The sequence below is a fragment of the Cyphomyrmex costatus genome, unplaced genomic scaffold (assembly GCF_001594065.2).
Source record: "Cyphomyrmex costatus isolate MS0001 unplaced genomic scaffold, Ccosl1.0 scaffold506, whole genome shotgun sequence".
Taxonomy (NCBI): Eukaryota; Metazoa; Arthropoda; class Insecta; order Hymenoptera; family Formicidae; genus Cyphomyrmex; species Cyphomyrmex costatus.
The window spans coordinates 391,919-410,735 of record NW_017279319.1 but is presented as its reverse complement, the minus strand read 5'-3'; the positions used below and the strand labels follow the sequence as shown (position 1 = coordinate 410,735).

The window sequence follows — 18,817 nt, the reverse complement described above, 5'->3', positions numbered from 1 at the left end:
TCAAAATATAAAAAAAACAATCTCTTCGCAGACATAAAAATATTATAAAGTTATCTAAAATTACTCAAAGATGATATGACAAAATTTTTACTCGGGAAGATATAAATTTCTGGATATCATTAAATGTAATTATGCATATATATATATATATATATATATATATATATATATATATATATATATATATATATATCTAATATGATTCGCGAGTATAGATATAGGAAAAAAATATGATTGACAAGATCGTGAATGCTATCTATGCTATCATGATAAACTACATTCTCTCATGAAAAAATATTTAAAAAATTAGTATGTATGTTTACATTTTATATCATTTTTGTCATTCCATATTTTTAGAATGTTACTCGAATTGTGGAACTAAACAATACATTATAACAATGTACTATATTTTCATCGCCAACTTTCATTATCATCGGATTGCTGAAGAAAATAATGCAATAAAATTTAATAGAAATTTATATACTTACGTGAAGTTTTCTGTCACTAGACTACAAGGCGCATTGAGGCTTGTTATGAGTGTTCTAAGTATATGACTAGAGCACACATTTCAGTTATTTATCTAACTCATTCTAAAACCTAAGATTGCCCAGTTAAAAATATATTAACTTTGTTCTCTATTGAGCATTACATTACGTATAATTGAAAGAATTACGTATAATTAAAAGAATTAATGCATTAAAAGAAAATCGTAGCCCTTGGAAAAATATGCTGCGTGACATCCGGGCAATCGAAAAAAAAAAAAATTAATTTCAGATGTTTGTCCTCTTCATATCGGTAAAAGTATCATACATATAATACAAATAAAAAGAAAAATTGTTAATATTTGTTGAGTATTCACCGAATTAATATAAATAATCATGTTGTGGAAAAATGGCTCTTGCAGCTTTTTCCTGTGGATCTAATTGATTACGATAACGCCTTGCCAAGAAAGCTGCAATCACCTAAAAATGTTTAAATTTATAAGGTCCAGAAAAATTTGAAGAACTATAAGGAAAAATACAAAAGATATTGCGTGTAAATTGCTACATGCTATATGCACATAATTTACATGTTTTTATGAATGAACATTAGCAAATGAATATCTGAACCAATAATGCTGAAAAAAGAGATCAAAAGACCACAACCAATATATGAAGCCACCCACCATCTGTTAGGAGGATCATATGAAGTGACAGAGGACATGGCGATGGTGTTAGACTAGAGAAAAGCACTAGGATTAGCTCGTGGATCTTTCTGGTTCCTGTATCTCACGGTCAACCATACACCAACAAACTGTAATCGGGCGCACATGTTACCATTAACAAAATGAAAGTACCTTTATTTTAACCGGTGACCGCAATGGATATAGTGCACTTATAATTAGATAAAATTTTTTAATATCAAATAAATCATACTCTGTGCAATATTCAATTTCGTACAATTGTGCAATATGTACATGATTAATGCCATGATTTTATTTGCGGAATCTTACCTCCGTAAAGCTAAAGAATAATCCTATACTGCCACATAATTTGAATGCATAATCAATGGTAGACTGCAGTTTATGCATACACGGTGGACATGACGTACAAGGCATTTGACTAACATCAATGGATGGACAACATATTTTCTGTAAATAATTCCAATTATTTGATAACATTATACAAGTATTATTATGCGGATGTTGCTTTTACCGCAACTTACATTGACTTCGCATGGTCCACCTGACTCATCAGTAGTGCTATTAAATCCACAACAGTTAAAGGTAGTTTGAACTTTCGCCCTTAAGTCAGGTCCAACGCGTCTCCAGCCCTAAACACAATTATTAAGTCTTATCCATTCTACAATTAATATATAATCTTTTAAACAAAAATTTACCTGTTCTGCAAGTTGTTCTTGCTGTTTAGTGTTTACAGCAAGGCAAGCGCAGGCAATGCTGAATTGAATCAGGAACAGAAGGAATAAGATAAGCATGTACTGTAAAATGCAATTAAGGAAGTATACATTTGTATATCGAGAATCATTTCATATAAAGCATTCCATAAAGGATACAACATATTATTGATGACGATAATAATACACAAACATAACAATAAAGAATTTCAATGTCCAAGAGAAAAAAATGATAACAATAAATAAATACTCTCTTTATAAACCATAATAGTCATAATAGTAAATAAAAGAGATCAGAATTCTCTGATCCTCGTTCACTTAACACCAAAACTGCTATTATAAAAGCTAGAAAAGGATACAAAGAACAATAAAACCTGATGGTGTTTAACAGCACCAATCAGGCCCAGTATAGAAATGAGAAACAGGATCACTCCGCATGCTAAAATACCACCTATAATAGGGAGATTCGTAACTAAGGCAGATGCCCTTCCATATACAGCGACTCCTATTAATATAAAGGCAACAACCTGTAAGAAGAAATAATAATTAAAATATGAAACACTCACTACAGGCATCTCCTAAAGTAAATTTGGCTTCCTGTTTATGACAGACGCCAGATGATCCAAAGCTGTCAGATTAAACTTGCGCATAATCCGAGTACCAATTGTCAGGTTTTCATTTGCAGCAATTAATTATTTTTACACATGTGAAGGTAGAAGAATAAAATATTCAAAAGAAGAATCCGCGGTTCCACAAGCGTAGCAAGATTGGTGATAATTTTTAACGCAATTATCTGATAAATGTTAGTTTCTACTAATGTAATTTAATTTTAATTTTGATTCAACTAATCTATCTTTTCCTCATGTTAAGAAATGAACATATATATCCATTCCTATCAGTGCTGATTAACTTTAATCTTTGTTTAATTTACTTTGTATCTTCTAGTTGTAAGAATTAGAAAAAAGGAAAGAATAAATTAAGGTTGAAATTAATTTACATTAGCGGAAAATGCTCGTTTCCACCAATTGTAGATTAATTAAAAGAAGAATAAGCTGAGAATCAAGATTAAAGTCAACCCACATTGTGGTAGAAACGGATAATCCACCTCCTCTCTCTCGCGTGTGCGTCACAGTCTCGGTGAAAAAACAAGAGAGAGGAGAGGAAGGTGAGGGGAAGCCTTCCCAAACAATTAGTATCACGCAAAATTGACTGATATAATTATGCAATACACGGATAATTTCGCGTGAGCCTCGCTCTCGTAAACATCACGGCGGCCGAGCGAGATGGCGAAGTGCGCGACGGTCGACGGGAGCGAGAGAGGGAAGCGCCGATTGATAAAAGCCTCGCTCCGATAAGCGATCTGCGTGAGCGAGACAGCGAGAGTGCGCCGCATAAAGAGATCGTGCCTGCGAAGTATCTACTCACGATGTAGAGGATGTTGAGTGCCGTCAGCGCATTTTTCGAGCACGTAAAACCGCCGCACATCTTCGATTGCGCCCGTCCGTCGCTCCGCTGCTGTCAGATCCTCGGCAGATCCGCACGTCGGCCCGCGGCGATTCGCGGGGCGAAATGATCGGAAATGTGAATTACGTGCCTCAGATTCGCTACGAGGGACGATCGCGGCCGCGTGAGACTTTTCTCCGTGTGTTCGCACAAACTTTCAGACCCTGTCGAGGTCCCGACCTCGACGACACGCCACGGCAGACGATTCGCGACTGCCCGAGTCAGCGCGATGGCGGCGGTCGACGCGCTCGATAGATTGCGAGTGTCACGCGCGAAACACGAACGCCCGGGATAGAGCCACCAGCCATACTTTTTTTCAGGAATGCATTTTATCTATTTCCAGGGATGGGAAGTAAGTAACGCCGTTACTTTTATCGTTACTTTTTATAATAACGATTTGATTTGACGTCGCAAATTATTTGATTCTTGATATATGTAAGAAAATATGTATCATTATGATGTAAGAAAATATAATTGTATCATGACTCAATCAATTAAGATTTGCGATTCAACGATGCATGAAAACGATCTTTTTATTCCTTTCTTGGCAAAAATAAAAGTCAGAGTATAAGAATCTACGCACAATGAAAGGAAAAAATATTAGGAACAGGAATAAATATTAAATATTAGAGGAATAAAAAAATTAGGAATAGAAGTTAAACGTGTTTAACTTCTATTCCTCTTTTCTTTATTTTTCCAAAATTTAATATCTATTTTATTAGAAATAAATAATAGATATTATTTATTCCCATTTCTAATGTTTCCTCTATTTTACGTAGTAAAATGTAAGAGAAGACTAATACATCATAAAAAGTATAAACGGCAATATTTTGCTTCAATCCCACCCAGATAGCAGAGAATATATTAAAGTATATTAAATATTTACAGATACATATTTATATTACTAATATTTATTACTAATATTTTGAAATATTATACGAATATTTTATATAAGCTTTATTTGAAAACATAAACTCAATATTTTATATAATATTTATAGAAATAAAACATTAGCTTATGTACTACAATCGGTTATTATTATATTATTTTTTTAACATTGAATATGAGACCCGATAGGGGTTGAAATGTATTTTTTTATTTAGGATCGTTTATTATGTCAGTTATCATTTTAATAATAAATATATCTTTGCAATCAGTATTTTTATATTTAATTAAAATTTTAAGCAACGAACAACTTGCATGGCTCATAATTGTTTTTTATTTCTATATGATTTGTAATTTAATTGAGCTTTTTCTAGTCTAGTCTTATTCATATAATACATACAATAAATATTTTATAACATTTACAGTAAATATTTATGATCCGTTTAATCTATATATATATAACCACAGAAATATTTATAAAATATTAAAAATAAATTTAATAAATATATTTTGTAAATATTTTTTTATAAACATTGTGTGTTCTCTGGGCATATATATATATATATATATACAGCACACTTTCTTCGATAAACGTCTTGAGAATATCCTTTGGACATAGAACGTTCTTTTTAAACATTTGTATGACATTCCTAGAAAATTTGTGATATATATAGGATGTTACTATAATTTTTCTGGAACGTTGTCATTTTGTTGCAATATATTGTATTATTGGAATGATGTGTATCGTATAAGAAGTAACAAAAGCGCAACTGAAATTTTTAGGAATCAAAACATTCAGATAACAAAATGTAAAGCCCGTATCAAATTATGGGTTGACAATTATGATTGACAGTTGCCCGATTCTACATTTTAGCCTTTAGCCAATCACGAATCACTCCGCTATCGTGACTGTTTAGAACCAGGCAATCACTATAATTGTAATCATCAACTCTGATACGGGTTTAAAAGAAGTATTTATGCTTTTACGTTCCATTGTCTCAATTTTCATCCCCTAAAAGCTTCTTGTTTATGATTCTGTTAATTCTCTTACATTTAACTTAGGGGAGACTGAGGTGAGTTGAAACAAAGGTAAGTTGAAATAACGTCGATATTTCGAAACCAATAATAGTCGATAATTGGGCAACAGTGCAATTTTAAAACACGTAAGACAAAAGTTAGTTTGTCAACTTATGTTGACGAGACGTGTAGTAAGCGTCTCTATGACGTTCGTGGCATCAAATTAACCTAAAGTAAGTTTTCGCAATATTCTTTGGAATATAGTAGGTACTTTCTGATTTTTATTTTCGCTAAGATTATGTTTGTTTATGACAATATAAGCTCGCGACGTTTAATCCATATAATAAAATTGAAATGTGGACTTGTATTCTGTAATTAAATATAATAGATTAACAATAAATGAATCGTAATTTATCTTGAATATGGTTTGTTATTGTTTTTTTCGAAAAAGATTGAATTAACGTACTCTTTTGGACTGAGTTACTAGTGTATTATCGATCTTTATCAGTCATTGACATTCACTGTTTCTTCACCACTTATTTCTTCACCGAGAAAAAATATAAGAGCAAAGAGAGAAGCGTATTCCCGGCATGGTTTGTATTTTGTCATGGAAATATAGGCCTGTGATAAAATATTCGCACATTTTTCGTTTATTACAGCTGACGAATGCTGACGTATTCGTAAATATGTCATATCACATCTCACGTGGATTAAACGTTAATGACGTGAACGCTTGGTCCAGATAAGACATAAACACACACATTGTCTGTATATTTAACTGCAGTTTTCTACTATATGCTGCCTGCAAATTGTATTTTTCTTTATACGGTTCCAAATATTCAACTTTCTATCTCATTCAAATAAAGAACTAACACATACATGCAAACAATGGCATTATTTATTTTAATATTTAGTAGTTATGTCAAATTTCCAATTCACACAAAATTGTAATAATAGTTGATTATTTAATAATCGATAAATAATTCATTATTTATATCAATTTGTTTCGAGACTTGTTCAAATTACGGCCAATTAGTATCTTGAAGATAAACACAATCTAATATTTTATCTAATAACAATGTTATAATAACATTAAAAATAAACTATTATCAACAATTAAAAAATTCTGTTTTTATAAAAGTAAATATACAATATAAATACAATATATAATATTATATAAAATTATAATTCATCTTTTATATTACTATATCATTTTTATATTACTTAACACTATTAATTTCTTTTTCTATCTCTTTCTCTGAAAATTTGTTTTTAAATGTAATTTAATTTTTCTGTTAAAAAGAAATTATTTTGCATCGTGGCAAATTCCAGAATGTTGTTAAACATTTCTAAGACTTTGTATCTATAACAATGCCTATATATATTGCGAAAACACGATGTGTTTTCCGTAATAATTATAGCTGATAATGGCTGATAAGATGTGTCTGTGTTTTCATAAAAGTAGTTGCAATATGTACCACGTTTGCATACGAATACGTAAAACGTATATTTGCATGAAAAATTATCAATGTTTCAAGGTGTGATAACGATTACTTTGTTTGCCTGATTTAATGGTGGCCAAAAAAGATTCTTTAGAGAAGAGTTTACAAACAATAATAATTTCTTGCGAGAATACAATTGCTATAATTTCTACAAACATTTTATTATTTCCTAGTATATGTACGACAATTGCAGATAATATGAATTATGAAGTAAATCACAAAGTAGATTATGATTATGCGACGTGATTGTAATTTATTTAGGAAGAAGAAGATAGAGAGACAGAAAATATAAAAAAGATGATAAAAAAAAATAATTAGGATTTTAAAAAATATTCTAATATATCGAAGTCATTGTTGTAAGATCTTTTTATGAAAAGACATATCATGTAAAAAGACTGTTCTCTTAAAAAAGTTCTCTGTGATGTCTTTTAAACACGCGTGTTATCTGAAATATTTGACGAAATAAAAATAATGATTGTGTGTGTTATTTTATCAATTCGATACATAATAGCGTACTCTCGTTATAATTTACGGTACCTATCTAAGGAGGATTTATCTATGAGTATAATATAAACGAAGATTTAAAAAATGTGGATTACAAAAAATAATGATTGTGCTTTTTTATGCTTTCATTGTTGTCCACTGTTATCGTTCATTATTCATGACGGTCCCAGAGAGACCGTCGTTTTCAAGAGAGACTATTATATCACAGCTGCGATGCTGTAAAATGATTAATTACTTACAGCAATAAGCTTGTAATGTTATTGCACGTTCGTTACTGCCGTTAATCAGCAGCAACAAAAAGGCATTATTTATAAATATAACTCTGTGTATATCTATAGAATTTTCCCTTTAATAATATAAGACATTAATCCTATTATTTATATGTATAGTTGGAAACACATAAATACGTGATAATAACATTTTTGCAGTCTCTTTTAATAAAATTCCATTCAATCGATGCTTAACGCAGTTAAATAATACAGAATGCTGCAGTATATTTGATATTCCTGATGTAAATAATGCAATGTTCAAATTAATTAAAATGACATTTAAATGTCAAATACAAATTCAACAAAAATGGCAAACGTAGCGTTAATGCTTTCTTCATTCTTTGAAAATTTTAAGACAACATTTAGAATATAAAATAATTTGTCCAATATTACCATTATATTATTCATTATGTTACTAATTCTATTAACTTATCGTATAAGGAAATAAATCGTCAAAAGATAATATCACTATGTCCCGAGTACACAGCGATATAATAATCCAAGATATTTAATGTTGCCTCTTCAAAACGTACATTGCGCAATTTGAAGAATTATATCGTGCTTTTATTACGTCTTCGTATTAATCAGGTTACCTTAAGACCTTTGTCGTCAACTCGAATAAGCACGTGCAATAGTTTGCAAATGACATGTGCACACGTACACACAGAAATAATATTTAAATTAACAAATAAATTGAACTTTATAAATGCAAATATAAAGAATTATAAAATGGTCAAACATACGAGTTTCAAAATAAGGTTAGAAAAAGTGATTTTACTTATTCTAAAATAAATGAATAAAAAAAGGACACAACAAATAACTAAAATGAGCACAATAATAACTAAAAAAAATTATTTAAATTATATATGTTTTGACTGTATTAAATATGTTTCAGCATTAATCTTATAATTTACAAAAAAGATAAAAAAATAAGTATAAAAATTTAAATAATATAAATATTAGAATAAAGCATAAGTAATATGGTGATAAATACAAAATATATTAAAATTAAAATAAAATAAAATTTTAAAAATGTAGTCTATAAAATGCTGCGAAATCAGAAATAATGTCAATTATGTAAAATCAAAATGTATACGTCCAATCTGGTCAATAATATAAAGTAAATAACAAATATCGGCAAAAAAGATAAAGATTGTAACTAAATTCTTTTTTCATTAGGAATCAAAAATATATTAGGTCCAAGTTGAAGTCCATCATCATCAGAACTAAATATGCGTAAAAAGCGATCAAACGAAAAATTATACCAATATGTGTAAGGTTTAAAGAGTAAAAATATAAATAATTTGAGAGAGAGGAGAGAGAGAGAGAGAGAGAGAGAGAGAGAGAAAAGAACTCAAATCAAGAATCAAAATATTTGCGTTTACTTTTACTTCATTTGATATCTACATCTCAATTACAAATATCGCATGAAATGTAATTTACCCACAAATAATCACGGAGACTCATATACCTATTTTACTTATATTAAAAATACTTTTCTATTTGATTTCACTTTTAACATATTCATTTTTGACAATAATGGACTGCAACTACTTGGGCCTATTCTCGCCTCCTAATAAAAAATAAGTTAAATTCTTTATTTTATCTGTTGACATATTTTTATTACTTTTGATTGATCATATTATCAATCAAATTAGGAGTTTATATACATTTATTTTATATAATTGAGATTGTTTCTGACTTTAATCATAGCCTCTTATAAACCTTCTATTTCTTTAGTTTATTTTCATTTCAAGTCTTTTATATCGAAATTGATTATTTTATGTATTGTCACCATATTATTATGCTTCGTTCATTCTTCTAACTTATATCTATTATTATTAATTTTTTTACATTTATTTTTATACTTGTGACTCGTTAATTTTATTATAATTATACACATTTAATTTTATAATTGTGACTCGTCAATTCTATTATACACACTTAATTTTAAAAACATTAAAAATGACCCGATCGGTGTCGAAACGTATGCGAATTTTACTTGCGAATTTTATTCTGTTTGATTTTAATGTATTGCGATTTTTTTGAATGAATTATATTTATTATTTTTTTTTAAAACTATTTGGCTCTTTTCTCTTATTTTTAATTAATTTGTTTTTTACATTTGTTTTTGACTTTTCTTTCTGAAATTAATATGGTGAAAAAGACTTAGTACAGTTGAAATACAATATAATTAATAATTAATTTTTTTATTCTGTCTTTTATTTATTTTTTATTTATTTATTTGAGATAAAGTTTATCTCGATCTTATTTTAGCTGGTATGACCATTTTTTCATCTTTATTTGCAATTCGATATTTATTCTATATCTGTTCTTTCGAACTAACTTACTAGTAATAAGCAAACATTCTCAAGTGGGGCGAGTGGTAACAGCGATACATTTGACGAATCGCTGATAAGAAAAGCGCTGATAAAGAACATATATAATGTACGGCGACATGAATGTGTTCTTATTCCATCTGAAATGTATTAAAATCAGGGTGTCATTAGGCTCGTGAAGATTCGTCCTTCCTGGTAGCATTAGCGTGTTTCATCGTTATCTCTGTAAGTATAATTATCGATTTATATAGACTCTTCTATACAAACAGCTTAAATTTAAGGGATAAAATTGAACTGAATTCTTAATTTATAAGATTGAAACATGATATTGCGAAGCATATTTTATAAAATTTATATATATATATATATGTATATATTATATTACTAATACCCATACAGTACAAATTATTTTAACGGTATTTACAGTAATATTCTAATTTTAGTAATATTGCTGCAACGTTGCAATATTACTGCAATATTTTGTGCTACAAGAATATTGGTAAATTATTGATCCACTTTGCTCTAAATTTTGTGGGATGATTGACGTTCCGCGACGTGTACTGAGAACTCTTTTAATAGCTAATCGAGAGAATTGATATTGGTTTATGTTTCGTCTAGCCGTATCAGTTTGTTTACCAACTAACTAAAGGGGCTATGTGATATATGATATATTGATATTTCAATTAGGACAAAGATGAGGTTTAGAGAACAGAAAGTCACGAACCGTTGCTAAAGAGAGTCGTGAAAATGGTGGTGAATTACGATTTATAACCAAAATGTAAAGACAAGTGTGAGGACATATACATTAGGACTATTTTTTTAAGCTTTTAATAAACTATGCACATTAAGTTTCCCTACACTTTTTGTATAAAATAATAGAATATACATATATGTATTCTAAAAGAAAACAGTACATATGTTTTATAATATACGTACGTATTTAATTTTAATATAATCGTGTACTTTTTTTTATAATCTGTACTTTTTTAATAATAAAAAAATTCTGGTTCTTTCTTCAGTCCTACGATAAGAAGAAATAAAAGATGGAGCAGTCCCGTGTTAAACGATGGCCTCAGTATTTAGCAGCGATTACAGGTAAATAAATCTGAACTATTTTTAATTTTTTTAACCATTTTTATGCCAATTTTCCAGACATACATAAGTTCCCAAATGCAACAAGCGATTGATTTAAGAAAATTAATAATTTAAAACTTTAAAGCATACTAATATAGGTTTATGTAATTAATTTAAAATAAATTCAGAAAAATTATCAAAAGAGAGAGAATACAAATATTATTTTTATTTCGTCGGCTACAGAGAATAGTATAATCATTATATTGATTCAGTGTGATTAGCATATTGAAATTATAACCATGGAACTTAAAAATTTCAAAGTTAAAAGTCATAAGATCAAACAAATATGGATCAAACTAGAGTTTATTTCTGTAAATACTGCTTCTATATTGTTATTGTATGATGTGATGTAATTTTCTTACACAACTTATATCTACATTTTCTAAATGATAACTTATCGTGATTGTAAATATGATATGTAATCGGCCATATGACGGTCAAGCAGGATTTTGGTTGTTAATGTAATGTTTGAATTTTATTTACCACGTATGTAGTCCCCCTAATCGCGTGCCGAAAATTCTTCAGACTTACAATGCAACTTTAAACAACTACCGTAGTAATATCAGATCACTAACTTGTAAGTTAAATTGACAAACAATCTAACAATTTTTGATGCTTATAGCATCTTATTGGATCTTAATAATATGTTTCGTGATTGGTTTACATTATTTTAAAAAAATTATATAATTAATTTCTCTTCTATTTATATATAGAGTGAATCCATATATAATATATATACATAAATATATATGTGTATGCATGTGTGTACTGTATCTATATATAGAATATCTCATGTTAAACGATCATTTTCTAAACTTTTATTTATTTTCAATTTTGGAGAAAAATGTTTAGACACACACACACACACACACACACACACACACACAAAAGCTGCACGATTTGAAAAGGGACAAATAATTATATAAAACTGATATTAAAAAAATCAATTATTTTCAAAGTCAGGTAAAAGTTATCGCTATTTCTTAAATATAATTGTATGATTTTTAAATAAAATTATGATTTTTTGCATAATACGATTCCTCTAATTATTCTGCGTACAAAAGAAGTAAGGTAGAAATATAACAAAGTTACAGCTTACGAAATATTTTATTTTTAACAGATTTGAAAATGAAATATAATATTGTATACATTTTGCAAATCATTTACTTTTTGGTAATTGTACTTTAATACTTTATCTACAGAATAATGAGATAAATTAAGTTGTATAAAAGAACACGTAATTGCTTTTAAAAAAAAAATGCGTAGTTGTATATTATTATACATAATTTTTATGACAAGTTGTTGCGATTGTCTAATTTTGCGTTTCAAGACTGAAAATATTTCGGCACACAATTTGCATTTAAACACGTATATAAATTTACGTCAAAATATTTAGGATCCAGCTTATATCATATAGAGCTTCGTCTCTAAAACATTTTTCTCTAAAATTGAAAATAAATAAAATTTTAAGGGCTACTCGTAAAAGTAGGACATCACAAGTACATATAAAAATCCTTTTCAGAGATCATTTTTTAAATAATGCATATATGTATAGAAAAATCAGCTGAAAAGTAGCGTAAATTATGATTTATTTATCCATTCGATTTTACCGTAGCTACCTTATCGCTGGCAGCTACCGGGTCTCACATAGGCTGGACGTCACCCACCTTGCCAATACTAAAGTCAACTGATTCTCACGTGCCGATAACGTCCGACGACGCTTCCTGGATTGCTTCTTTTTACCTTTTGGGCACCATTCCTGGATGCATCGTAGCGGCCTTAATCGTAGACCGATTAGGTCGGAAGATAAGCCTCCTGCTAGGAGGCATACCTCTGACAATCTCATACATTCTTATCATTACAGCGTGGAATCCCTACGTTCTTTACGCTGCTCGCGGTATCGGTGGTATCGGCCAAGGCATAGCGTACGTTATCTGCCCGATGTACATCGGTGAAATCGCCGATAAGGAGATTAGAGGTACCCTTGGTTCCTTCATCAAGCTGATGGTGACCTTTGGAGAGTTATATGCTCACGCAATCGGGCCGTTTGTTTCCTATTGGTTGCTTGGTTACAGCTGTCTGGTGATCCCTGTGATATTCTTTCTCAGCTTCCCCTGGATGCCTGAATCACCGTATTATCTTTTAATGAAGAATCGCCAAGAGAACGCAATGACGAGTCTGAAGCGTCTGAAGCGCTGCGTTTCCGACGATCAACTGGAGATGGACTTAGAGCAGATGCAGAAGACAGTTGTTCGCGATCTCAGCGATCGCGGCCGATTCTGGGATCTGTTCGATACGCCTGGGAATCGACGCGCGGTCATTATCAGCATCGGCCTGCAATTGGTCCTTCAGTTCAGCGGTATCGCTGCAGTTGAGTCGTATACTCAGGAGATTCTCGAGGAAGGCGACGCGCATCTGCCTGCGAGTTCCTCTGTCATCCTGTTAAGTGTACTTCAATTGATCGCCGGTCTCGGAGCGGTAGTTCTGGTTGACAAACTAGGTAGACGACCATTGCTCATTACCACCTCTTTTCTAGCTGGAGTCGCGCTGACCATCACTGGCTTCTTTTATCTCGTAAAGTTCCAATTTAAAGTAAACACAATTGGATACGGCTGGCTGCTTCATTTCTCCGTGATAATGTATGAACTGATCATCGCTCTGGGCCTGAATCCATTACCCTACATGATGCTAGGCGAACTGTTTCCGACAAACGTCAAAGGCGCTGCCGTGTCGTTGGCCAATGTGGCATCTTCGTTGCTGGCCTTCATTGTCTCCAAGATGTATCAAGTAATCTCCGATAATTGGGGAGTGTACGCAGCCTTCGGCTGGTTCGCAATCAGCTGCTACGTCGGCGTATTCTTCATTATGTTTGTCGTCCCCGAAACCAAAGGCAAGTCCTTGTTCGAAATTCAGGAAGAACTTAATTGTAAGAAAAAGAAGAAAAAAGACGTAAAAAGCGAAGTGCAAATTCAATTAAGTACAATATGTTAGATGCAAGTAAGGCCGCGATGTTTATGAAGAATTCTCGATAATTTTTGATAGAAATAAGCAATGCGCGCGCGTTCGTGGATTAAAGAACGTTTGACAGGAAACTTCGAAGCGGTTGATCATATAACTGTTCCAGTTATATATAGTATGTCTGAATTGATCATAAAAACGAACAAGAGGTATTTCCAACAATCATCGGTAAAATCAATTGTAATATTTGTACTGAGAAAAAGATTGATAATAGCTATCAAATATTGAGTGAAATAATTTCAATTAAATGTTCAGTTAATATAATAAAAATAATTTTACTTTTTTATAACATTCGATAAATATTACAAATGTAATAATGTGACCAACTAACGTTTAATAATAATTACTACTAAATATTTAGAAAAGAAAAATTATTTGTAAAAAGAAAAATTAATTGAATATTTAATTGAAATTATTTTATTCAATATTTAATAATATCAGACTCTTTTTTTCACAGTTTAAATACACAATTAGATTATCATTTCTACAAGATATGAATGAAGTTAATACAATATGCTATTTGTAAAATTTAAATGATAACAAGACGTTACCGTTTGCAAAATTTAAATGAAGACAAACGTTACTGTTTGTAATTCGTTCGAAAGAACAGAAGAGCTTTCCTGTCAAAGGTCGAAGGATTTACGCGCTCTTTCATATAAGAAATTTGAAAGAAAATTTTCAGAAATGTTATTAGGTACTAAGATCTAGCCACGACCATTTAAAGGCCTTTTTTCTTAATTGTGTAAAAATTTCAAGAATCTCTATCTGCTAGTTACAGAGTTTTTTGCATTTTGATTTGAATCTGTTATTACAGAAATATTTTTTTATTTTCTACACTTTATTGCAACTGAATGAAATTTGAATTACAGTTTAAGCATTATTAGAATACGAAGGAAAGATCAGAGAATAGCTAGTTTATAAGATTTTAGTGTTTAAGAAAGGGCCCTTATATTCCATTGAAGAAGGCGCTTCGATTGAAGTAATGAGATCGCTAAAAGAGCATTTTTCTGATCGAGAAATTATCGTAATTGTAATTAGAGAGAAACTCCAGCTCGTGTGTGATAATGATGCATACTTGTTTGGATTACATCTACAATTCATATATGCAAATAGGCGCATGTCACTTGTACAAACGTTATATTAATTTGAGAATATCTCTACTCAAATATCTTAATTCGAAAACTATATTAGATTATGCAGAATTTGACGGAAAAAAATAATGGTGCAAATTTTGCGCTGTTACTCTTTATTATCATTAGCAGCATGCAGAAAATGAATTTTTTATTTACACACAATGTGCACAAGTAAAATAGAAGATTTTAGCGTTCACAACAGATGTGGAATCGGCAATAATTGTCTGTTATTGAAGCGTATTTTTATGTCAGAACAACCGTGTTCTCAAAGAACCGACCATTCAACTGCTGTGTTCGCTAAAAGTTTCCTGCTTTTGTTGTAATAATACAGGCGACTTGTTTGCTGCGTCTTTGAAACGTCAGCTCGATCGGCAAAAGACTCGATTTAGCGAAAAAATCTCAGCCGAGAATAATGCGAATTTACAGTGTGTCTGGTGGTTTTCGAAGAACCATTTCAAAGGAATTGTTCCTTCGAAAGCCATCGCGCATCGACACATCCAACGTGCGTTAGCTGGGGTCCCCATTGTAAGAGCAATCTTGCATGACCATCTTTTTTCCCTTTTAGGCAGGGTTAAACTAAGAGACTGATAGTTTTTAATTAATCGTAAAGTATTTATTTATCGCTCTGGCCGAGCTCCGAACAGGCAAAAGACTCACGAGAAATTCCATGCGTGAACAATCCATTGCTTTTTAATTTCGCGTGATATTTATTATCTTTCATGATAAGACATCGTTGAATAATCTTATACCTTGATCTTGAACTGAACTTGAAGAATCTCTCTCTGATACAAAAAAAAAATAAAGAAATGAAGAAACTAAGTAATAATGAAACAAATATATAATGAATCTCTCGAGGAGCAAAAGAAAAAGGAAAGAAGAAGCGGTAAAGTCCTGTTCGGCGCGATACCATGGCGATTAGAAACATCTTTCTTATCCCTTTAAGGCAGGGTGCAAAACAACACATGATATAACGCTTACGATTAAACGTTATTAAAGAATAGCGCGTGTGATCCGCGCGTATCTCATGTAGATGCGAGCGCACGCCTATGGCCCTGATGCAAGAAGGATTTAGACGAGCACTGTGGCATGACTAACTTATATTTCCCTTTCAGGCAGGGTGAGACATACGTACGTTATAGAAATAGCTTCGGCGTAGAATATAACTGGCCCGTTATTAGAGTTAAAGAAAACACTCGCGCACGTTCCAGCGATGCGTTATAAACTTACCCGAAGTACCCGGGCGTAAATGGCCGTCAATAATAAATGATAGTCTGACCGATGTAGAAAGATATGGCTTTCATAATCGTACTAACGGCACCCCCGCTCAAGGGAAGTTATTCTTGTTCCTACTGACGCGATCCACCTGTTACATATTATATAACACTGTTACGAGGAATGTATAAGTCGTGTTTGACAAGTAAACATTGAAAACATGTAATATGAATGGACACCATGTTACAGAAATAATTCGCGGATAAGTCGGTCATTAATTGTCTTTATAATTACGGTCATATTTATACGCATTGGCGCACTTCATGGAAAGAACAAAAACAACGAAATATCTAAAAATGTAGCTGCAGATTTGAAAATAATTCTGTTAAATCACCAAAATAAGTCATCGATTCTGAAAAGTAATACACGTTACAGTTCCGATTACGAGTCGTTATTTTTCAATTATTATTCTGTAAATTTTTTGTGATGTTTTACATTGGTGTTATATACATATATATATATATATATAAATTTTAACATTTTTAACAATTTTAATTATTTTATTTATAATATTAAACATTCGATTATACGATATATTTTAAGATATTAAATTTAAAAAAAATATTGAGACACTAAAAGAATTTTGGCTTAATACAAACATTTACAGAATATGATGAATATATATTTTCACATCTGTGTGTATTTAGCTAAATTTTTAGATATTTCAATATAAAATTCTTTCCTATTATATGATAAGCTACACCTTATTAACTCGAATATCAAGTATGTTCGCTCTATTGCTGACTCTCTACACGTCCCTTTTAGGCAGGGTTCAAACTCTAATCGAACTCCACCTCGACTTTACAGATTTCTACAATGTAGAAGTTTGCAATACACGTTGACAAATAAAAAAAACTCACCATTTTAATCTGCAGCTATACCGAACGAGCTTTTTTCTTGCATCCTCCCTGCACAATCCCTGCACACATTCTTCCTCTCGCTTGCTCCTCTTTTTTCAGTCTTACTTCAGAAGGCAGTGCGATTTGGTAAAAGATCAGTAAAGAGGCGGTCACAAACCGGACAACTAGTATGTATATTTTTGCATTATAATAATCTCGTTATACATAAACGTTATTACAATATAGAAACATAAATTTTTTTTATAATATCTCATCCATTGTAACATCTCACAACGCCTCGCTATGATACACACCTCGTGGTCGAGATTATTATATTACTACAATCCCTGGCGTAAAATCTCATCAGCGTGCCTGGAATACATCACTCGCGTGACTCTTTTCCTTGAATAAAACACGCGTGCCTCGCGTACGAGAGCGACAAGATGAAACTTGCACACAGCTTTTTATTCCGTTTATTATTTTATGTTACGCACGTCGCCCAATTTTATCGAAAAAAAAAACAAACCGCAGGTTTATCTGTGCGTGAATATTTTATAGTTGTATCCAAACCGCAAAATTGGTTTCTTATTTAATATGCATTGTTTTAAAAAGACTATTTCGTATCATGAAAAAAATGAGGAAAATGATCGTTTTGGAACCTGTTAGGCCCTCAGTGTGTATTTAACTGAGGAATTTTGGTGTGATAAAAGAATACAAAGTAAAGCATAAGGTAGGTTTTCTGCCCTGTACTGTAAAAGAATTACGAATAATTTTTACATTCTTAATTTAGGCATTATTATCTACATTACGTAGCGAAACGTTGAGAAAATATTTACATTCAAAGTAAATAGATTCTTGAAATCTCTTTCAAACTTGAGAAATTCGATAATATTGAGCTATGTGCCTCTCTTAATACAATCTCTTGATTGCAATACTGATAGTGCAATCAACTGTTCTTGAACTGTAGATGAAGTTTTGAAGTTAAAATTTTGTACGTTTTATCGGTGCCTCATCTTTTTTTTTTTATTGCGAACACATGTTTCCGCCGGCGGATGCGTGCAGTTGCCAGCGCGATATCGAAGCTATAAGGTATAAGAAGCAATGAGAAGCATGAGAGTCATTTCTGCTCGACGATCCCGAGCGATCAACGATCGGAGAATTATCCACCTTCTCCCGTATTGGAGCTTGTCGCTCGTGTAACGAGCCACGCCGCGCGTTGTTATGCGACGCAGAAAATGCCCTCTTCTTCTCTCGTAAAAACGCTCACATAAGCGATCATACTCACACCGGCACTATGATTGTCAAAGGGAACTTGAGTGCGTGCCGTACAGTACACGCACAGATTTGGCACACGCATCACGTATCTCGGGGGCTTAAAGTACGGTGCGGCCTTGACAAAGGGATTATATCGTATCATCGGTGGTATCATAGTGTCGTATGAAATAAAAACGCGACCAGCGCAAATATTTCTCTCTCTCTCTCTCTCTCTCTCTCTCTCTCTCTCTCTCT

At 31.7% G+C, this 18,817-nt stretch overlaps 2 protein-coding genes across 4 annotated transcripts; one reads left to right on the top strand and one right to left on the bottom strand.

Annotated features, from left to right (window-relative positions):
- Positions 1-377: 377 nt before the first annotated feature.
- Positions 378-3,549, bottom strand: Tsp97E (Tetraspanin 97E). 3 transcript variants are annotated; one of them, XM_018545907.1, is made up of 7 exons: positions 3,319-3,549; positions 2,253-2,420; positions 1,879-1,977; positions 1,705-1,812; positions 1,493-1,630; positions 860-962; positions 378-729 (listed from the first exon to the last, which is right to left on the bottom strand). In XM_018545907.1, exons 1-6 carry the CDS (start codon positions 3,376-3,378, stop codon positions 864-866), a joined length of 672 nt encoding a protein of 223 aa, XP_018401409.1. In that variant the 5' UTR covers positions 3,379-3,549; the 3' UTR covers positions 378-729; positions 860-863. The 3 variants fall into 3 exon arrangements, 2 of the variants coding, with proteins under 2 accessions (XP_018401409.1, XP_018401408.1); XR_001940855.1 differs by lacking the exon at positions 378-729 and adding an exon at positions 1,166-1,293 and having other exon boundaries at positions 885-962; XM_018545906.1 differs by having other exon boundaries at positions 378-962.
- A 7,406-nt stretch (positions 3,550-10,955) lies between these two features.
- LOC108778669 (facilitated trehalose transporter Tret1) lies at positions 10,956-14,199 on the top strand. The gene is made up of 2 exons (XM_018545905.1): positions 10,956-11,007; positions 12,662-14,199. Exons 1-2 carry the CDS (start codon positions 10,956-10,958, stop codon positions 14,035-14,037), a joined length of 1,428 nt encoding a protein of 475 aa, XP_018401407.1. The 3' UTR covers positions 14,038-14,199.
- Positions 14,200-18,817: the final 4,618 nt, after the last annotated feature.

Bases quoted from the DNA above. Each gene is read 5' to 3' on its own strand.
- Tsp97E (XM_018545906.1), bottom strand. From the start codon at position 3,378: ATGTGCGGCGGTTTTACGTGCTCGAAAAATGCGCTGACGGCACTCAAC. The intron at 2,421-3,318 runs GTGAGTAGATAC...TTCTTCTTACAG, and splicing joins CACTCAACATCCTCTACATC to GTTGTTGCCTTTATATTAAT. The intron at 1,978-2,252 runs GTATCCTTTTCT...TGCATTTTACAG, and splicing joins ATCAGGTTTTATTGTTCTTT to TACATGCTTATCTTATTCCT.
- LOC108778669 (XM_018545905.1), top strand. From the start codon at position 10,956: ATGGAGCAGTCCCGTGTTAAACGATGGCCTCAGTATTTAGCAGCGATT. The intron at 11,008-12,661 runs GTAAATAAATCT...ATTTTACCGTAG, and splicing joins GTATTTAGCAGCGATTACAG to CTACCTTATCGCTGGCAGCT.